Source organism: Cavia porcellus, unplaced genomic scaffold, assembly GCF_034190915.1.
Source record: "Cavia porcellus strain 051 isolate PalLab524CR breed Dunkin Hartley unplaced genomic scaffold, mCavPor4.1 scaffold_10, whole genome shotgun sequence".
NCBI lineage: Eukaryota > Metazoa > Chordata > Mammalia > Rodentia > Caviidae > Cavia > Cavia porcellus.
Genome location: NW_026947493.1, coordinates 46,039,470 through 46,058,591, shown reverse-complemented (window position 1 = coordinate 46,058,591; position 19,122 = coordinate 46,039,470). Strand labels below are relative to the sequence as shown.

Below are 19,122 nucleotides of genomic sequence, written 5' to 3'. Positions count from 1 at the left end.
GGTATTACTGTGTTGGGGTGGGGAGAAAGGATCAGAGAGGAAACTAATCAGCAGTCATTGCAGAGCATTTCACAAGTGCTTACTGCATGTTATCCATTTTCATCCTCTTAACTTGCCAAGACTCCATCCTGGTGTTCTGGTTTTTTTGTCTTGGTGATGCTAGGATTTGAACCTAGGTACTTGCACATGCTAAGTGTGTGCCGTATCACCGCACGGCACCCCCGGCCTCCTGTTTTACTGTCCGTCCCTCCCTTCTCTGTCCCTGTCTCTGTCTCTGAGAGATGTGAACTGAGCCTCAGCTAGGTGAAATCACTTATTTAGGTGTGTACAGAGTGACCGAGTCTGAGATGTAGGTTTCCCTGGCTCCCTTCTTCTTACTATACAGTACAGACAGTGGTTTTTGGTTAACAGAGACAACATGTGATTATAAAATAGTGAGCTTAATGCATTTCATTTTCTGATATATGACTGTTTATGAAGACTAGAGATATTATTTTCTTGTGTAAATAGAAAAAAATAGGAAATCCCTTTAGGAACAATCAGCATTTAATGTTTAATTAGACTTTTATGGTAAATTTCATTTATTTAGCTAAATGTAACATTAAAAAGTGTCATCATATACCTCAAATATTTACGTATAGTTTATATTTAATATAGAATCAATCCAATTTTGGTAGTAACATGAGTGGAGCTTCTGAAATGAAACATAAAACACGGTTATTCAGATTTGTTGAATCTGCGCTTTGGAGTTTCAGGTCTGTGTTTCTCTTTCAGAATGCTACTATTCCCCTTAGTTTTGGGGTGAGTCTGAGATTTAAGGTCCCCAGACTTACAGTGAACATACGCAAAATCCATAGCGAGCCACTGGCCCAGACTGTTGCCTTGCGGAGTGTGACGTGGGGGGCAGCACCCAGAGGGGGCTCGGGGAGGTCATGGCATCCTACATTTTCACCGAGCACCCAGAAAATTCCTCAGTCCACCGTCCAGCTTGCCTTCTTTGGTGGATTTGGTGCCCGAAAGTTCCTTTGTTTTTGGACTGTTTTATTGTGGAAACACTATGTGTACCCAGGAGAAGCGTCAGGATTTGGAAGGACCTGGAGCACTGGTAGGGATTCTCTGGCGCACCAAGGAGTGGCAGGGGAGTGCGTGTGCTTGAAACACCATAGATAAATCAGCACATGAACGTGACTGCTGAGACACAGGTGCACGCTGGGTATTCTGAGCAGCACATGACACTAAAACACCGTATCCGCTCCAGAGTCACCTAGACTGCAGCTTTGCTAGTTCCCTGTTTTACAGACTCAGAGGGAGCCTTGGTATGCCTGTGTCTTTCCTCTTCCATCCTAAGGGAGTGTGTGGCTGGCAGGCACAGTCCATCGCTGTGCACTTCATCTTTTCTGTGTCTTCGTCATTTTCCAAGATGCTGCTGGCTATCTCTGTCCCAGACTTCTTGTTGCATTGGAACCAGATCTGTGTATGGTTAAGGTTTCATTTTAAGCACTTCATTTTTATTCATCCATAAGGAGGGGTCAAATGTGATGAAAACCCTCCTTAGCTGTTTGTTTTTGCAACATTAAAAAAAATGCCTTGGTGCTAAAAGTATTCAACAATGCATGTTCACTACTGAATTCACAGTATTTCACTGATCAGGGGCTGCTGTGCTTTGCATTTTGGAAATCTGGAAAATTTCCCAGAAGACAAACTCCAATTCCTCTTATTTCAACAGCTGATCCATGAACTCCACGCTGCAAGAGTGAAGCGTCTGAGGGGGACTGCTTTTCTATGGGTAACTCAAATGCTTTTGATATGAATTTCACAAGAATGATCAGATGCTAAAACTGATTTCAAAGATAGGTAAAACTATTTCAGATAATCTTTTCATATTTTTTTTCCTCCAAACAGCATACACCCATGTGGGGTGTTTTTAGCAGTGAGGTTTTAAAGGTATTGTCCTTTTCTGGTAGTCTATCAGAAGAAGTCAACATTTACAGAGAAAATGTCACTGAAAACTAATTGCAAGGATGTATTAAACCAAAGGGGTGAGAAAAAGAAGCTTACGGTTTGTATGTAGAACTAGAAAATAGAAATAATTGGTAAGATTTGGCAGTGGGCATTTTTCTTAAAATAGATATACCTCTACCCCAACCCCCAAATGTTAACGTAGAAGCATGAAGCCTCTTAACACGGCAGCTTGAGGAGATGCAGTCCTGTGTCGAAGGAGCCGGCGGTAGAGTCTCAGTGGAGTGTGAGTTCAGTGTGCTTGTGTTTCTCTGTGTAGAGGTGTGCTTGTGACGAAGGGCTGCTCTGAGTTATTACATAAAGGAGTTTGCTTTGTGATTTTTAAGATGAATGTTTATTCAGAGGCCTACCTGGATTAATTTAAAAGATGTATGCCTTCCTTGTGTTCAATGAAACTGATTGTCAATGTACTGATAAACCTTGGTTTACAATATCTTGAATACTTGATCATTGAATATTAAGGAAAAAAATTTTAAAAAATGAATAAAGTGTGTGGCATTGAAATTAGTTTGTCTCTGGATTTTTATTGTTTGGAAAGAAAAAGCAATGCTGGTGTGATTTCTCACTTCTTCCATGGAATTAACTCCTTGCTTGACTGATGTTTGTCTTGAAGCAAAATGTTCAATGGTAAGTTTAGGATTATGGTTTTTAGAGCCTATTGTAGCCCATGCTTAATTGAGTCACCAAAAAAATAATTTTAAATTTTTCATTTTTTGTTAAAATTGAAGACAGAATTTCAGACTGCAGAACTATGTGTCCTGACTGTGTTTGTTAGGTTATGCTTGAATAACCCAACCCCCAGACCTCTGGCTTCCAAGCGCACGGGTCCACAGACCTGTGTTCTCACCCACAGAACACATGCACTGGGGCTCTGGTCCACACAGTCCTGCAGGGATCCGGGCTGCTGGGGGACAGGCAGGGTCAGAGAGTGGCAGAGGGCTTTTCTCTTTCTTAGCCTGGAGGTAACACACATCACTTCCGCTCTCCCTTCACTGGCCTGCACTAGTGTCATGGTTTGCCTGGCTGCCCGGGATCCTGAAAATCAAGGGGACCAAATGGTGTGTGGCTGGTCGATTGTGTTAAGAATGATTTCCAGAGGAGTCCAACTCATTATTGTAAAGCCTGGTGAGTCAAGGGAAAATCATTAGTGCATGCGTGTGCTGTGCACACACACACACACACACACAAGCACACACACTGACTCCCAAAGGCAACGAATGAGTTGGTTAACAAATAAATCCTCCTCCTTCCCAGCTCTACTGAGTGACAAGTTAATGGTTGGTTGCAGGAATGGCCCAGAAGCCCATTCTCCGAGACAGGAGCAAGAATTTGGGCTTAGATCCCACCTAGGGAGAAAAAAAGCATTAGTTTTTTTAAAAAGTATATGTTTATGTAATCATATATACAAGTTTATATGTAAGCATATGTACATAGGTATATACACACAAGTGTATATGTGTGTGCATATATGTACACACATACCTATGAGTTTAGTATGACATTTCATTACAAGTACACAATGTGTAATGATCAGATTAGAGTCATTGGCTTATCCATTGGCCTCAAACATTTGTTATTTGTTTGTATTGAGAACATTCAAAGTCCTGCCTACTAGTTTTTTGAAACACGCAGTGACCTGTGTACAGTAGTTACCCTGCAGTGCTACAGAAGACTAGCACGTTATTTCTCCTGCTTGGCTCTGGGTTCAGTCTCCCAGGTGGAGCGGGTGTGAGGAGGACCCGGAGGAACGAAGCATTCCTCCTCTCCATTGCATCCCCGTACCTGTTACTACCCGCCTCCCTCCCTCAAACCCTTCCTGGCCTCAGTGAGATCCACTTTCCCAGTTTCCATATATAACCCAGAATGTGTGCTGTTTGTCTTTCTGTGCCCGACTTGTTCCCCTTTAGCATACTGTCCTCTGTTCCCTTCATGGCACTGGGTTTGGGTGTCTCCGAGTTCTCTAAACCCACTGGCATCTCACGCTTTTGGGTGAGAGGTGGAACGAGGTAAAAAGAGGCGTGGAAAATAGAAATAACAGCGTGACTCACGGGCTGGAGTACAGAGGGGTTATATTTAGTCTGCCTTTAGCACTTCACAGGCAGAAAGCAGAGCAGAGCAGTGGATTTCCATGTCTCACTCCTTACCCCGTCACACACAGAGAGCAAAGGGTCTGTCAGAGTGGCTCAAGGTGTGTGCGCGCTGAACTTCTGGTTCACATTTCCCCCTGGCTTTCAGTATTCATCAAAGGAGCTATTTTCACAAACAGTAAATGGCAAACCCTGGTCAGTCTGCTCTATCATGTGTACATAATTTAGTCAAAGGATTTCTCATGAATTTAAGTTTTCTACCCTGTTGGGTAACAGCAGAGGCATTCTGAGGCCGGGATTTTGGAAGCAGGCACGTTAGAACGTCTTACTTTGAGAACTGAACTGTAAGGAAAAGTGATGGGCTGTGGTCACTTACCTTCCTTGCTTTACGCTAGCTCCAGACTTGATTCAGCCTCAGTGTTTTAAGAGCTGTTAAAAAACATCCAGTTCCTTTCTTCTTTTTAAAATTGTCTGCTGGGCAGAGACAGACTCTGTGGCTGCAGTGTATTGTAGGCAAAACAAAAAAAAATTGTAATTGCACAAAGTCATTGAAAAGCAAGGAGATCAATACTCAGTACTTACTTGTGAATCTAAATATCAGAGTTTGATGCAGTTCCAACTCCTAATACCAACATAAATCAGCAGGAGTCTAAAAGAGTTCTTCGGCCTGCCCGAATGGCTAAGATCCTAGGCATGCAGAAAGAGCAAGCTTGCCACGGATCAAGTTGTTCTAGATGTATTCTCGTCAAACGGTAACACTCAGAGGAGCGGGGCTGCTCCAGAATCAACGCGAGTGCTCCAAGTTAGATGGTTTTGATTTCAATAGAGTGCCACCTAGTGGCCATTGTAGGAAACACGCCCAGCTCGGCCACAATGGGGTTCTCGTGGCCTTGTCCTCCGTGGCAAAGGCCATGACTTGTCTTCTTGGACTGAAACCTGCCCTCTGCGCCCCTGCCCTGCTGGGGTTGGGAAGTGGAGGGATGGGGTGGGGTGGGGGAAGCGAGGCATGGGGAGAGAATACAGATTCTGGACCCCAGGTCCGGAGGCCCAGGGACCTGTGCAAGCGCGGTGCGTGGGTGGGGTGGAAAATTCTGAACCCCAGCCAAGTGCTCCCCGCTCCCAGGGCCGGGCACGTCCGGGTCAGAAGAGGGAGAGGGCTGTGAGCCGGGCCAGCCGCTCTCATTCCAGTGGGCCAGACCCCGCACAACATTCGCCTTCTTGCTCGGAAAAGCGTCCAATGGGGATGTCCAGGGTGCAGAGTCCAGTTTATGTGAAAAGGTGAAATTTGAAAAGATAGAACTGAAGGGTGGCTGGGGCTGCTGCAGGCTGAGATAGGACGGGAGGGAGAGAGAAATGGAAGGGTGGGAAGGCAGGGAAAACTGCAGGCAGTGTGACTACAAGAGGGGACAGGTGGGGAGGGAGAGGGTGACTCCCAGCAGGAGGGGATGGGGGTGGCAGAGACTGTGGAAGTCCTGCGAGCTGGCAGAGGTCAGAGGGGACGGAGCTGGGGCGGTATTATTGATCACCCTGGGGACCTTAATCGTTGATCAAAGATCTGTTTTCTATTAAAATCAGTTTTGGAAGTATCATGTAAAATGGGGCTAAATTGGCTAATTAAGTCCTAAAAATAATAATTCTAAAAATCCTTTAAATATGGGTTGGGCACTATGGTGAATGAGTATAATTCTGGGGAGACTGAGGCAGAAGGATCAAAATTCAAGGGCAGCCTGGACAGCCTAGAGAGAAGTGCTGTGGGTGCAACTCAGGGAGAGAGCCTTTTCCTAACCCGCGGGAGGCCCTGGGTTTCATGCCCAGTACCCAAACAGACCTCCTAAACTTAGACTGCCAACACCCTTAGGAAGTTGGCTTGGGCTTGGGGTATTTTCTTCTATTTTTTTTTTTTTTTATCTTTTTATCGGTACCGGGGATCGAACTCATGACTGCCTGCTTGCAAGGCAGGTGCTTATGGCACTGAGCTAAATCCCCAGCACCTTCTATTTGTTTTTTTACCCAAGAAAACCTGGAGATGCTAGTAATCTTAGGACTTTTGGGGTGGGGGGGGGCTGTCTTGGAAATGGAATCCAGTGCCTCCAGCATGAGAAGCAATGCTCTGCTGCTGAGGTTCCCCTGTGGCCCCCAGCCCCACCTTTTAACAGAAGCTCAGGAGGAGGCATCGGGGATGCTTTAGTTCGAGTGTGGCAGGTGGGTTTTGTGTTCCAGGTCAACACGAGTCAATCACATTGGCGCCACCTAGAGAGGTAGTTGGCTGCTCTGGGGATTCTGAGGCTATAAATTCTCTAAGATCAATGGAAAACTTTCCTGGCACATTCTGAGAAAAGAAAGCACTTATGTTGCTTATTTGCCACTCTTGATTCAAACCTCTTGTTTTACAGTTATTTTTGGTAAACTCTAAAGTTGTTTTAGAGAGGGGTGGGTTTTCCTAAGCTCGTACAGATAGGGAAAAAATAAGAGTTTTGAGGTTAATGCAGGTCTTAAATATCATACGGATTGTTTCCTCCTTACAAAGTGGGGCACCCGTGTCCAGTGGGGCCTCACTGTGGTTTTTCCTCGGACCTGGTGAGTGCATTTTTGTGCCATGCACATGTGTGTGCACGCACAAGTGTGTCCACAGGGAAGGTGGAGAGGAGCGGACCCTCTCTTCATCTTCTAAGTCAGTGTGGGATGGGGAATGGGCCAGGCAGCTCAGGCTTTCTGGGCACTAGATCAAACAAGATCTGGTGAGCAGCCAACTCTCAGGGCTTTTCAATTTCTGAAATAGCCTCTGAAATACAGAGACACAGTGTCTGGCACGCCCCTTTCACGTGGCAGGCACAGCCTAAATAGTTATGGCACTGTACTGCCACAGAGTTTCTCCAGGATAGCAACATTCGGCCTAGTCACATTTTAATAAAGCAACAAGAGGTTGGACACATATTCTTTCACGAGTGGAAACTAAAGTTGACTTGAAAGCAGAGTAGTAAGGACTGGGCCTCGGAGTGCTGGGGGTGGAGCGGGGAGAGGGCAGGAGGGCGGTTACAGATGGTCAGTGTGTTGTACACGGGTGTGGAAGCACCACATTGAGTTTCATGGTTATGTACAATTAATAGGCATCCATTGTTTTTTAAAGGAAGCAACAGAGTTTTGTCTTTGGACAATACCATTACTGCTAACTCTGTTCCTTGATGAAACTATGCTTTTTCAATCATTTGAGGACTGGAGAATACTTGAATCCTTTGCATTTCTTTTTAACCTTCTAACTCTGGACATTTGAGTCTAATGGAATTCATCAAACAGAAAATGTGGGTCTTGGAGAAGGATTAGGTTTCTAGTTGCATCAAGCTTATGGTCTCCAAACTGCCTTGGATGGATGGCATCTTTGCAGGGCCTGGTGGAGAATGTGATCAGGGCCCCCTTCTTAAAACTTACTAAGTATATCAAGCTGGCAAGAGCTCTAAAGCAAGCGTGGAGGCCTGGTATCTGCCCTGAGTCGAGATTCGGAGTCAGCTTGCAAGGAACGCGTGCACCACACAATGGTTAAATTCATTTCTCGGAAACAGGTATATTTTAAACACCCTTTATTTCAAGAAATATTGCTTCTAGACTTTCCTGAAGCCAGAATTGTTCTATAAAAGTATCACAGAGTATTATACAGGATTAAAAACACAGTATACTTCCTAATATCTTGAAATCTTTTTACAAAGCACATCATTCATGATCATAAATATGTTTATTCTGTCATTCAGCCGATGACACACACATCTGATAAACGCGGATTTTAACATATGTACAGAATCTATGATAAAGACTTAAAGTAACCAGAGATACAACTATAACATATTAAATTTTCTTTTAAGAGTTTTACTTAAACACTTAATGAAAACATAACTTATCTAAATGTTTGAGTGTCTAAAATAAAAAGAAAACCACTGTTAAGTGAAACAAAAATATCTTCTCAAGAAATTCAATAGGGTACTGATGATTTTCAATGAGGTAATTCTTTTGCTGGTATTTAACAATCGAGTACAAAACAAGAATATTGGCAAGAATACAGATTTTAACAGTAATTTTGATCTATGTCTTTAAAAATTCAGAACTTGGAGAAGGTCCTAAAATAGTCATACAACAATGTTACAAAATTAATCTCCCTTATGATGTGTTTAAATTATGGAATATTCATGATTTTAGTTAATTGAAAAAGTTCCTTATATAAATTTAAAACTACATATATTTTCTCAACGCTTAAGCTTATTAATCAGGCCAAGAAAACAAAACAAAGATGAAAGCACAAGGTCTTTAGTCCTTTTACTTCTGTCATGAAAATAATTAAAATTTTGCAATCTTAAGCATAGCTGAATCACTTGAAACTCGGCACAGAGAGCGCAGACAGTCTTTGACTTGTTGGTTTTTTAAATTTACTTTTATCACCAACATTATTAGCCGTTCCTTTCTGCTAATTAATCTTAGCAAGTCAAGGTAAAACACATGCAATATGTTCTGGCAGAAGTGTGTGTTAAACAATATGTGATCCATACTGTGTGTCGTGCTCGGGGTGTCTTTTACTTTATCACACTGAGAGCAAACAGTGTGACCTTGATAAGCCTGTTAATAATAATAGAATAATAATGCCAACCAAATGGACATGGCATGCCAATCTCAAAGTGCAAAATCACTGAACCAGAAATGATGACACTGAAAAATTCCAGTGGTTAAAATGAATCAGAACTTCACGATGCAGCAGTGAAAGTGTGTTGACAGGTTCACCAAGGATGTCAAGTTTCAGAAACCAAGAAAGGCACCATTCTAGCACTGTCACTGGATAACATTTATACATGCAGGCCCTACAATGTTCAAAAGAGTAACAGTTTTACTCCAAAACAAAATGGAAAAGACCCCAACCACTCTTTCTCCTCATGGCAGACTGAATGCCGGGTGTGCCGCTGGGTGCACACCACCTGCTCACAGGCACACTAAATTCTGCATGAATGGACCCAGGGTAGCTTGGAATGTTGGTAGCTAAGATTTCTGTCATTAGTTTGCTAATAAAATGTTAGAGAGAAATACTGTATTTAGGACAAGGTAACAACTTCATCTACTCAGAGGAGAGTGGAGGAACTGTCTTCCACAAGCCTCAAGCATTCCTTTGGGTCGGCCTCTCCACCTTGGTTGCCGTCCTCTCCAGTCGGCTGGAATCAACAGGCTGTGCTGTGCTGTGTGTGCTGAGCATCTGATGAAAGAAGCTTCCACCAGAATGCATGGGAAGATACAGCTGATCTTCAAAAACATCCTCTCAGGACCCCCAGCCTGGGAGGCCCTTTCTCATGGCTGGCGGTGGGCTGCAGCCTGGGGGCGGGGCTGGAATTCCAGCTCTGTCATGCCACTGCCACTAAGACTGCTTTTAGCATGGTCAGTCTCACGCCCCATCCAATTTCAGTTTTACCATTTCTCCAGTGTTCAGAATTCAGATGATTCACTTCTGGAATGTCATTGTTCTGTTCAAGTGTACTCTCTGGACTGAATGTTGGTCGGTTCAAAGGAAGGGTTGGAAGGTCAGCTGGCCAGGTCAATGAAGAGCTTCCCTGCCCGTCCGACTTGGGTCTCTGTCTGACTCCACAGAGGGGCTCTCCCCTGGCACTGGGTGCTCAGCAGAGGTGAGCAGGGACCCATCACTGTGAGCAGTTTCAGTCCGATTTGCTTGCTTCTGCTCAGAGTGACTGTTCAGCAGTGCAAATACTCTATCTACATCCTTCAAGTAACAAGTCCAGTCAAGCAGACTAGGTCTATAGTTGTGCCTGTATTTAGAGCCGCTTCCACTCACGCTGTCTAACTGTGCCAGGCCTTGCCAGTTGGTGTCTGCAGCACGTCTGGACAGATTAACCTTCCCATCCATCCCATAGCTGTCCTCTGTGAGGAGAGAGGTGAGGGAGAAAATTAGCGCAAAAATGTTTCTTACCCAACTGAACAAGCAACTTACGCTACTTTAACAGAGCAAATCAATTCAAGCTATCACACTAAAGTCTTTCCTCCCAGTAATCTATTATCAAAGAATGGCCTCAGAATACAAAAGTGACTGAATGGCAATAAAAATTTTTAAAAATCATACAAAGGACAACTCTTGTGTGTAAGTGCATCTGGTATCGGAAATGGTACTGTCCCACCTACCCAGGGACTTAGCCTTTAGTCCTATCACTCAGTAATCAGAACATGAGAGTGAGTCTTGGACTCTCATCTGTCAAATGTGAGAACAGCTGTGACAAAACCATTATTACCTGTAGGGTTTAAGTGGTCAACAGATTTCAAAGTATTTTAGTGTAATCGGCAATGCTTAATATTTTAATTTTTATTATATATTCTCTGACATTCAGCATAAAAACAAATTTGAATGCAAGTATGTGCTTCAAATGCTAAGATTTTTCCCCTAAAAGTTCTATGCTCTAAAACCCACGCCCACAGTAAATCAACATTTGAGCAGTTTTCACATGTGCAAAAAACACACAGCTTTGTCTCCCTCTGACCCACACCCATCACCAGGATGATACAGTACTGAGGGAAACAACGCTTTTTCTTGTGTGCCCAAGAACCTTTTAGAAAGACGTGAATTGGATTAGTGTGATGAACTCCACACAAAGCAATACAGAGCTGCAAAGATAACTAGTAAAACTGTGCAAGACCCGCACCTTCTGTGTAATTAGAAGGGAAAATTCTACAACTTTCAGATCACCTGCAGAGAGCAGCAAAGGGAACAGCAAGTCCCTTCAGAGCATATGTCACACTGGACCCAGGCCCTGGGAGGCAGGAGGGGACAGAAATGGGAGGACTCAGGGGCTGGGGATTTAGCTCAGCGGCATAAGTGCCTGCCTTGTAAGCAGGCAGTCGTGGGTTCGATCCCGGTACCGATAAAAAGGAAAAAGACAAAAAACAAAACAAAACCAAACAAACAAAAAAAAAACAAAAACAAAAACAGAAATGGGAGGACTCACAACTTCACCACTTTCACCCCCAAATAATAATTAAAAAGCAAAGAGAAATAATGCTGTGTTATAGAAAAGAGCCCTCTTTCCTACAGATCTTTTAAGTACTCCAATCCATGAAATGAAAGCAGCCTCAATCTACAAAAAAATACTGATGAGAAAATAGAAAAAAATTTCCTGCCAAAATAAACCATCAAGTAGAGAAAACCACAGCACTTCAGGGCTAAGAGAAGTAAATATAATTCATCAAACATCAGGACAGGAGAACTGTGTTAGGTCAGAAAGTAAAGGTAAAATTAAGAGACACAGAAGGTTATATGTCCCATGGTTTCTCTTCTATGAGAAACCCAAACTATAAGTAACTGAAAGACCAACAGAAGAAAGAGATGGTGGGAAACAGGGTGGCAGGCTCTGGAAAGGGAAGGCCAACTGGGGGTGAAGAGAGTGGGGGAGGAGAGAAGGGAGCAAAAATGATTGAGGTGAGCTGTGTAGATGCACCCATTCCTCAAGGTGAACACACCGACGTGCACTGCCAATAAAGGAAAAGGTTACTGTGTCTCCCAAGACTCTCCTGTCCAGCCACGCTCCCTGTGGAATAGCAAAGCTACAGCAAACAGGGATAAACGTGCAGGGACGCGGAAGATACTGTGCCTTAGTGCTTCTCCAGCAGTTCTCTGGAGGCTGAGTTTTGCGCTATCTAGAAATCACTGGGGGAATGTCAGCCAAAGGACTGGTGGTGAGCTTTCAACACAGACGTAAAATGTAGGTGAAGAGTGAAAAAAATACACGTGCATTACGTGGGACAGGGAAGAAACAATGCAACTGAAATGGAACGAGTAGAATAGGTGGAAGAGAATGACCCATCGGGTGTGGTTCAGGTAGGCACTGGCACTCAAACGCTGCCATTAAAACTGGTCAGTAAGAAAATAGAGTTAAATGAGAAAACAGACACGAGGCCATTAAAAAGGTTTAAGCACCAAGGCAGCCCACAGGCCCCAAATAAAATCCTGAGCAAACCCCACAGGAAAAGAAGAAAAGCAAGCATCCTTGTGAAGCACAGAGGGTAGAATATGAAAAGAGTAACCGAGAAGCCCAAGCGACAGCCATTCCAAGACACAGCCAAGGGACTAACGGGAGGAACCACAAGCGGCCTTGCTGTGCTCCCTCACGGTGGCTATGAACATCTGTGCAATGAGTGGACGGGAGCGGCTGCGGCAGAGCAGCACTGGCCAAGTGACACCCACTGCTCTGCACCCTCCCAGGCGCAGAGTGCCACAGGACGCAAAGACTGCAGTCAGCCGGTCCTGGGGGCGATTTCCCCAGGCGCAGGCTTGCTCCTGGCTGGCCGGGGGCTTACGCTGGACCAAGGGGCTCTAACGGGCAGCGCAGGGACAGACCTCTGCACTGCACTTCACCCACCCAGCGGTGGATGCAAATATTCAACATACTGTTGCGGGATCCCAGTAGGAGACAGACAACCTGACTACTGAGTCCCATCTCTTCAGATGAAAGCACACATTCTGTGTCCAACAGTGGGCAGAGAGATTTCATATTCAGTAGCCATATCAGGCTGCACATCGTCCTTCAGTGGAGAACTGGACTTTGCTGCCTACCACGGGGAGGAAACGGCCCACTTCCCTCTCGTGTGAGGGTGGAGCGAGGCTGCCCTGCACCTTAGTTCCGCGGTGTGGGCAGCACCTGGCAGGGAGGCTGCTGATGGAGCTGGGTCTTTATCTCACCTCAACTTCGTCTTTTCCTATTGATATCATGGTCCCAGGACCAGAGATGGAACTGCTCAGGTGAAGACAGAAGACCCGGTGAAGACAGAAAGCTTAAATAGAATAATTTCCATGGCACAGATGGTTGTAGTTTACTTAAAAACTACAAAGAAACCTCCAGAATCCTGATGTTATAAAACTATTCTAGAAAATAGTTTTCTTAGAAAATCAAAACTTCTAAACTTTTCTGAAGCAAGCATAGCACTGATAGATAGGAGGCAGAATTATGGGCCCCCTTACCCTCGGAGACACGCTTGTCAAATCCCAGAAGCCATGATACTACATTACATTTTGTATGTGTGACAAAGTTATGTTTTTTTTTTTTTTTGTTTTGTTTTTGAGTGAGAGACTTGCTTTGTAACTCAGGCTGGCCAAAACCTGAGATTCTCCTGCATCAGCCTCCCAATATACTACCATACCTGGAAATTTATGGATCTTAAAATGGGGGTATTAGCAGGGAGTATCTAGATAATCACACAGGTCTTTATAAAGGGAAGGAGATGCGGGGGGTTCAGAGGAGGAGATGTGACCCCAGAAAACATAGGAGAAGGACTGGGTGGGAGACAGAGAAAGATAAATAAGTTTAGCCATGCTGCTGGCTTTGAACATCAGAGTAAGGGACCATGAAAAGGAACACAGGAAGCCACTAAGCTACCGGAGGAAGCAGTGAAACAGACTCTTCCCTGGAGCCCGTGATATTGACACAGAGCTGCTGACACCTCGATCTGAGCCCAGTGAGACCACTGCAGACCTCTGACCTCTAGAAATATGGGAATAAATGTGTGCTGCTTTGAGGCACAGTGGTGGTTTGTCACAGCAGCAAGAAGAAAGTAATACAACACCTAACAGATAGTGCTAGGGCAAACAAAAAGTCAGAGTCTGACAGGGCTCATAAATATGACACAGAAACTTCAGTGTTAAGAAAATAATATATGACAGGACTAGGGATTTAGTTCAGCAGCACGAGCACCTGCCTGGCAAGTGCAAGGTCCTGAGTTTGATTCCTGGTACAAAAAGACAAAACAAAAAACAAACAAACAAAAATACATGGTGAACTAGAGAAATTCATTCTAGGAATGAAAAATGGATTCATTTTTCAAAAATCTATTAATAAAATGTACCATATTTATAAATCTAAAAAGAAAAAAATGAGTATCTTTAGAAATATCTAAAAAAGCTTTGACAAATTCAATACTGATTAATGATAGACACCAAACCAATTGACGCTATTTCTTTAAGATGATAGAAGTGCATATAAGTTAGTCCTAAAGCCTGCCTCTCAATGTGGAAATCCTAAGAGCATTGTCATGAAGATCAGGTTGGGAGTAACATTATGCAGGGAAGACTGGTTCGCTCAGTAGCTGTATCTCTCTACACACCTGCAGGTAAGGAATGGATGTTGGTAAATGTATGTATTCTAGCTGTGTGCACCGGAAGGGCCACAAAGACATCTCTCTATACTTCAAACCACCGCAGCCCCGTCAAGTAGGAACATCAGAGAAATCCCAAACCTTGGAGTTCAAACGCCACTCCCTCTACAAGAAAGCGGTGCCCTTTGGCGAAATGGCTGATTTCAGAAGCAAGATGAACCCAGGACACCTTGGGAGACCAGAAAGCAGCAAAGTGCTCAAGAACACTATCACACTCCACACCGACACAGGGCCTCTTAAAGGGACACCGGTGACCAAACCTGAGCATCATTGTAATACACAGTGATAGCAAAAGAACATCCATGGAATAAAATGAGGGTGGGTCTGTGCCTCCACACTGATAGAAATAACAAATTGCAAGGGAACCATTTCCTTAAGGTAGAATATGACCTAAGACATGTAAGCAGAAACCACAGTCAGAAAAACCACCCCCCGCCCAGCTTTCACGGTAGCAGTGAATGATTCAGGCAAGAATTATAAATGACTTCCTAATCAAAAAATGAGAAATAGTAATCTGTGCTGGGTTAATGTGAGAAGCAACACTTCGCTCAAGTAATCAAGGACCATGCCATCAGACAAAGCAGACGGCTCTGAATGATCTGTCCTGAATGTGCAAGGCTACTGTCGTGGTATTCCTGCCAAAAAGAAAACACTGCAGCCCCTTCAGGTAGGAACATCAGAGAAACCCCAAACTGAGGGACGTTTTACAAGATAACTGGCCCATGATCTCAAAATGTTAAGATCCACAACAAAAAGTTAAGGAACAGTTCCAGGAGAGACAAGTTTGAAAGGAAGTTAAAAAATGTGTAAATCTGAATTAGATCCCAGAGCAGAAAATAATTTTTAAAAACTACAAATATGACATTAATGGGATAATTGGTGGAATCTCAATATGAAATACGTATTAGGTAATTACATTGCGCCAATGTTGAATGCCTGATTTGGGTATATGTACAAAAGTTATGCAAGAAAATGTTCTTAGGATATACAAGCTTCTATATTAAGGGATACAATGCTGTAAATTACCGCAAACTGATTTTTAAAAAAGGAAAAGTGAGCAGATATACGGGGTGGGGTGAGGGGATGAAACAAATAGTATAAATTTCTTGGAATTACTCATTTCAAATTTCAAGTAAATCTCACCTAACTCTGGACACAGGCTGTGAAATCACCAAGAGAAATTCAAGAACACAGTGAGGCCTCAAGCTCACTCAGTTCTCTGATGCTAGCAATCCCCACACGTCCCCCAGGCGGCGCGTTCTGAGCATGCTCAGTAGCCAGTCTGGCTTTCAACCCAGGCAGGCTGGTTCTGCATCCATGCTGGTAGCCACAGCGCCCTGGGTCACTCACAGGAACTGCTGATCCAGCGAGGGAACAAATGAAAAGAAGCAAAGCCAGGTGAACAGCACCAGGCTACTGAGGGTGGATGAAAGCTGTGGCCAGGATCAGGAAGCAGATCTTCCTGAGCAACTGACCATCGATCGCCCTTTAGCAGCCACTGCCCACAGCCCGGGCTGCCAGCAGCGCTTCTGGAACTTCAAAAGCCAGCAGCAGAAGGCATGGCTGTCATATTCAGTGGGAAAAGCACACAGCCCGTCAACCTGGTGACTGTGTTTTCAGTACAGATGTCACTGCTCTACCCCAAGGTGAAAATGACTTCTTAAGTCATGGGTCCCTCTTCTTGAGCAGGGCCTTGCACTGAGCTGGTCCCAACTGGAAAAGCCTGATTAAGAGAAGGCTTCAGGCTTCTCTTTCTTTGAGCACAGACAGCTAACACAGTGGGGTGGAGAAGTGGGCAGGAAACAGGGTCTGCCTTTTCAAAGATCCTCTAAGTCTGAAGATTAATTTTTGAAAATCCACAAAAAGATAACTAAAAAACCCTTATTTGCTCCATTTTGTACACAAGATATTCTTAACACTACCCTGTTAGGATTCTTGCCTACTGTGGTGGTACATGCATGTGATCCCAGCACTCAGGAGGCTGAGGCAGGAGCATAATGAGTTTGAGATGAGCTTGGGCTACATAGTGAGTTCAAGGCTGAACTACATCACAAGACTCTGGTCAGTGCATCCCCCAATAAAAACCCCAAATAAACTACCCTGTTGAATTTTCTAAGTTCAACTCTACTTGTTATCATTTCTCTCAAGGTCTTCTGTCATCAAATTTCACAATTACAAATATATTTTAATTAGTTTTCAAAAACTGGCCAACTCTTAAGCATGCATAGAAGCCAGGCCACCTTTGGGGAGTGGGGTATGGGCAACACCCCGTGGCAGGTCACCGGCACATTTTGGCATATAGGGCTTTGTTCTGCAGTTGGTCCCATTCAACCTGACAAGAAATGGTAGGAAAGGCCCCGGCCCATAGTGCTGTGGGGTCCAAGGAGTCATTCCCCAGTGTGACCAGGCAGATGTCCTCCTGGTGAGCCCAGGTCAAGACGCCCAGCCTGCAGCATGGACATCCAGTGTGAGACGGCTTATAGATTATGAAATGATGGAGTCTGAAAATGTCAGTCATTTGAGTTATAAAGCATCTGTAATTGCCCTTTGGTAAGGGAGTAAAGAAGAAGAAAGAGGAAAAATCAAGGGGAAAGGGAGAAAGGAAGGAGGGAGAGGAAGAGAAGAGGAGGAGGAAGAGGAGGAAGGAGGAAGAAAAGCAGCAGGTAATGTCACGCCGCCCCAGCACCTATGCTTCCCACAGGTGACCTTGGGAACAATTTGTATGTGGCCCACTGCGGGGTGGTAGTGGGGGTCAGGAAAGGGGAGCGTCCACATCCTTCATTTCAGAGTTGCCCAGGGATGCCGTGGGAGTCACTGACAAACTCTGCCCAGGTGTAGGTCTCAACCAGCTGGTGCCCAGCCTTGACCTCCCTCATGACAGAGATGAGAGGACGTTGGAAAATGAAAATCCCTAAACCGTAAAGTGGAGTTCATCACAAAGTTAGTGCCAAGTCAGTACTGAACGACAAGCCCGTTTGTAATGTCGCAGTTCAGAAATGGCTTCCTGTGACTCACAGGAAGCTGGCAAAATGGCCCTGGTGACGGGTGCTGCCTTATCAGCCACAGCCAGGGAGACCAGCCTGCGCAGCTCTTTGGGGTCTTAGGTACTTGTGCTGAGTACCTACCATGGGGGTGCTGTGGAGGAAGGAGGAAAGAGGAGAGAGAAGAGATATCTCAATGGCTCTAAGATACCTTCACAAGTCCAGCTTCCTTTGTTTTGTTCCCCTCTCCCCACCACCTTTCCTAGTGCCGCTGAGCGTCTTGTGGGAACGACAGAAGCCTCTGAGGAGCCGTCTGAGAGGCTCAGGAGGCTGGAGGGGGAGCCGGTGGGGTGAACAGGGCACCCCACACAGAGGTGTTCTTTCGCTTCTCTGCAAAGATATCAGTATGGATGGCATTGATTATGCCGATGTTTCTTCGATGGACTTTTCTCTCCCAAGTGGATTCATTAACCAGATTGCAGACTTGTCTGAGCCTCAGTGCCCTCCACGGGAGGAGTGATGACAGTCCCCATGGGCCTCGTGTCAGTGTCCGGGAAACCTCTAAATATCTCTGTTGGAGCAGAGAATCAGCAATGGCTGGCCTTTCTGAGGAACCATGGGACAAGCCACCAGTCCACCCCGCCCCAGGAAGGACAGGTGTGGCTGAAGGAGGATGAGGGCTGTCATGACGTTTCTGTGGGTGCTGCCGTCTTGGGGCTGTGCTGACACCTTTCTGTGAGCCTCGATCCCTGACCTTGTTCCTAAGCCCAGCACCTTCTCTCATGCGTAGAGCCTCCTGGACGCTCTTTATGACCACTGTTTTTAACACCAGAATTGACTAATGACCATTAACAAGGAAATTCCTTTTGTTTCTTCCAAATCCTCACTAGTTCTTTTGGTGATGTTATATCTAATAAAAATCTAACTCATTTCCAGCAGCTTCCCCAACAAATCTATGCGTCAGCATCACAAAGAAAGCAGTCAAGCCCCCACCCCCTCCCAGGGCTCCTGAAGGCCATTCTGTGTTTCCCTCTTTCGATCATTCCATGCTTAAGTCCATCATCCAACACACAGCCATGTGTGGGGGTGGGAAAGGCCTGCGGAGACAGTGAACTGATTTAAAAGCAAAATGACAGATCTGTACCCAGTGACCAAACATAAAGGAGAATGCTGTTAGAACAAACACGCACAGACTATGCTCTGGGCAATGTAGTAAGAAACGGAAATTAGCTGGAACAGGCTCATGCAATCATTGGGAAAGGCACTGCTGAGAACAAAAAAGTGTGCATACCTGTGTAGGTCATAGCTTCTTCCATCTTTACTTCCTGATAGAGGAAAGCACAAGAGTAAATTATGTTAGCTTTAGAACTCAGAGAACCATTGATTGTGCAGTTTTTCATACACAACATTGAAACTCTAGAAAGAAACACACTGTGTTAAATACAGGCAGGGCTCAAGTTCAACAGAGGTTTTGCATGGGAGAGGGTTGAATGAGGACTGACCATTATAAATAAAAAGGCTTAAGATTAAAAAGTACGTGTTCATATGGAACAGTGGGTGGGGAAAGAAAGGAGGAGAGTTCATTGAAAAACAGTGAAAAGAGTACTTCCAGTAGGCCATGTAATTCTCAGTAAAAGTTGATTTTTGGATATTTTTAGACAAAACTTTTGAAAAGTGCGCCCATAATAATTTCCCTTAGGAATACTCAGGGAGGTGGAGAGGATAACTTGATGACTAGCAGACTAACACGCTGCAGTGGGGCTGTCATTTCACCGCTAAAGACTCCATCAGATTTCAAGAAATGGAGCAGTTCACCTCCAGCGCGGGAGGAGCACTGCATTCTGGGAAGAGATATCAGG

At 44.7% G+C, this 19,122-nt stretch overlaps 2 protein-coding genes and 1 long non-coding RNA gene across 11 annotated transcripts in view; 1 reads left to right on the top strand and 2 right to left on the bottom strand.

Annotated features, from left to right (window-relative positions):
* Positions 1–2,526, top strand: part of Slco5a1 (solute carrier organic anion transporter family member 5A1) — a 133,089-nt gene extending 130,563 nt beyond the window's left edge. The window contains exon 10 of the transcript XR_002789272.2: positions 1,727–2,526. The gene's annotated coding sequence lies outside the window, so the exon portion shown is untranslated. The remainder of the gene's footprint in view (positions 1–1,726) is intronic.
* A 164-nt stretch (positions 2,527–2,690) lies between these two features.
* Positions 2,691–4,863, bottom strand: LOC134477896 (uncharacterized). The gene is made up of 3 exons (XR_010050172.1): positions 4,689–4,863; positions 4,483–4,603; positions 2,691–3,365 (listed from the first exon to the last, which is right to left on the bottom strand). It is a non-coding gene; the product is annotated as an uncharacterized LOC134477896 (long non-coding RNA).
* A 2,803-nt stretch (positions 4,864–7,666) lies between these two features.
* The window catches only part of Sulf1 (sulfatase 1), a 162,613-nt gene continuing 151,157 nt past the window's right edge, over positions 7,667–19,122 (bottom strand). For 7 of the 9 annotated variants that reach the window (XM_003479936.5, XM_013144054.3, XM_063257430.1 and 4 more), the window contains one exon: positions 13,161–18,588. In XM_003479936.5, the coding sequence (XP_003479984.3) occupies positions 18,437–18,588 (152 nt within the window). In that variant the 3' untranslated portion in view covers positions 13,161–18,436. Of the gene's footprint in view, positions 10,008–13,160; positions 18,589–19,122 lie in introns of those variants that run through there. The other 2 variants (XM_005008254.4, XM_063257433.1) reach the window with 1 other exon arrangement.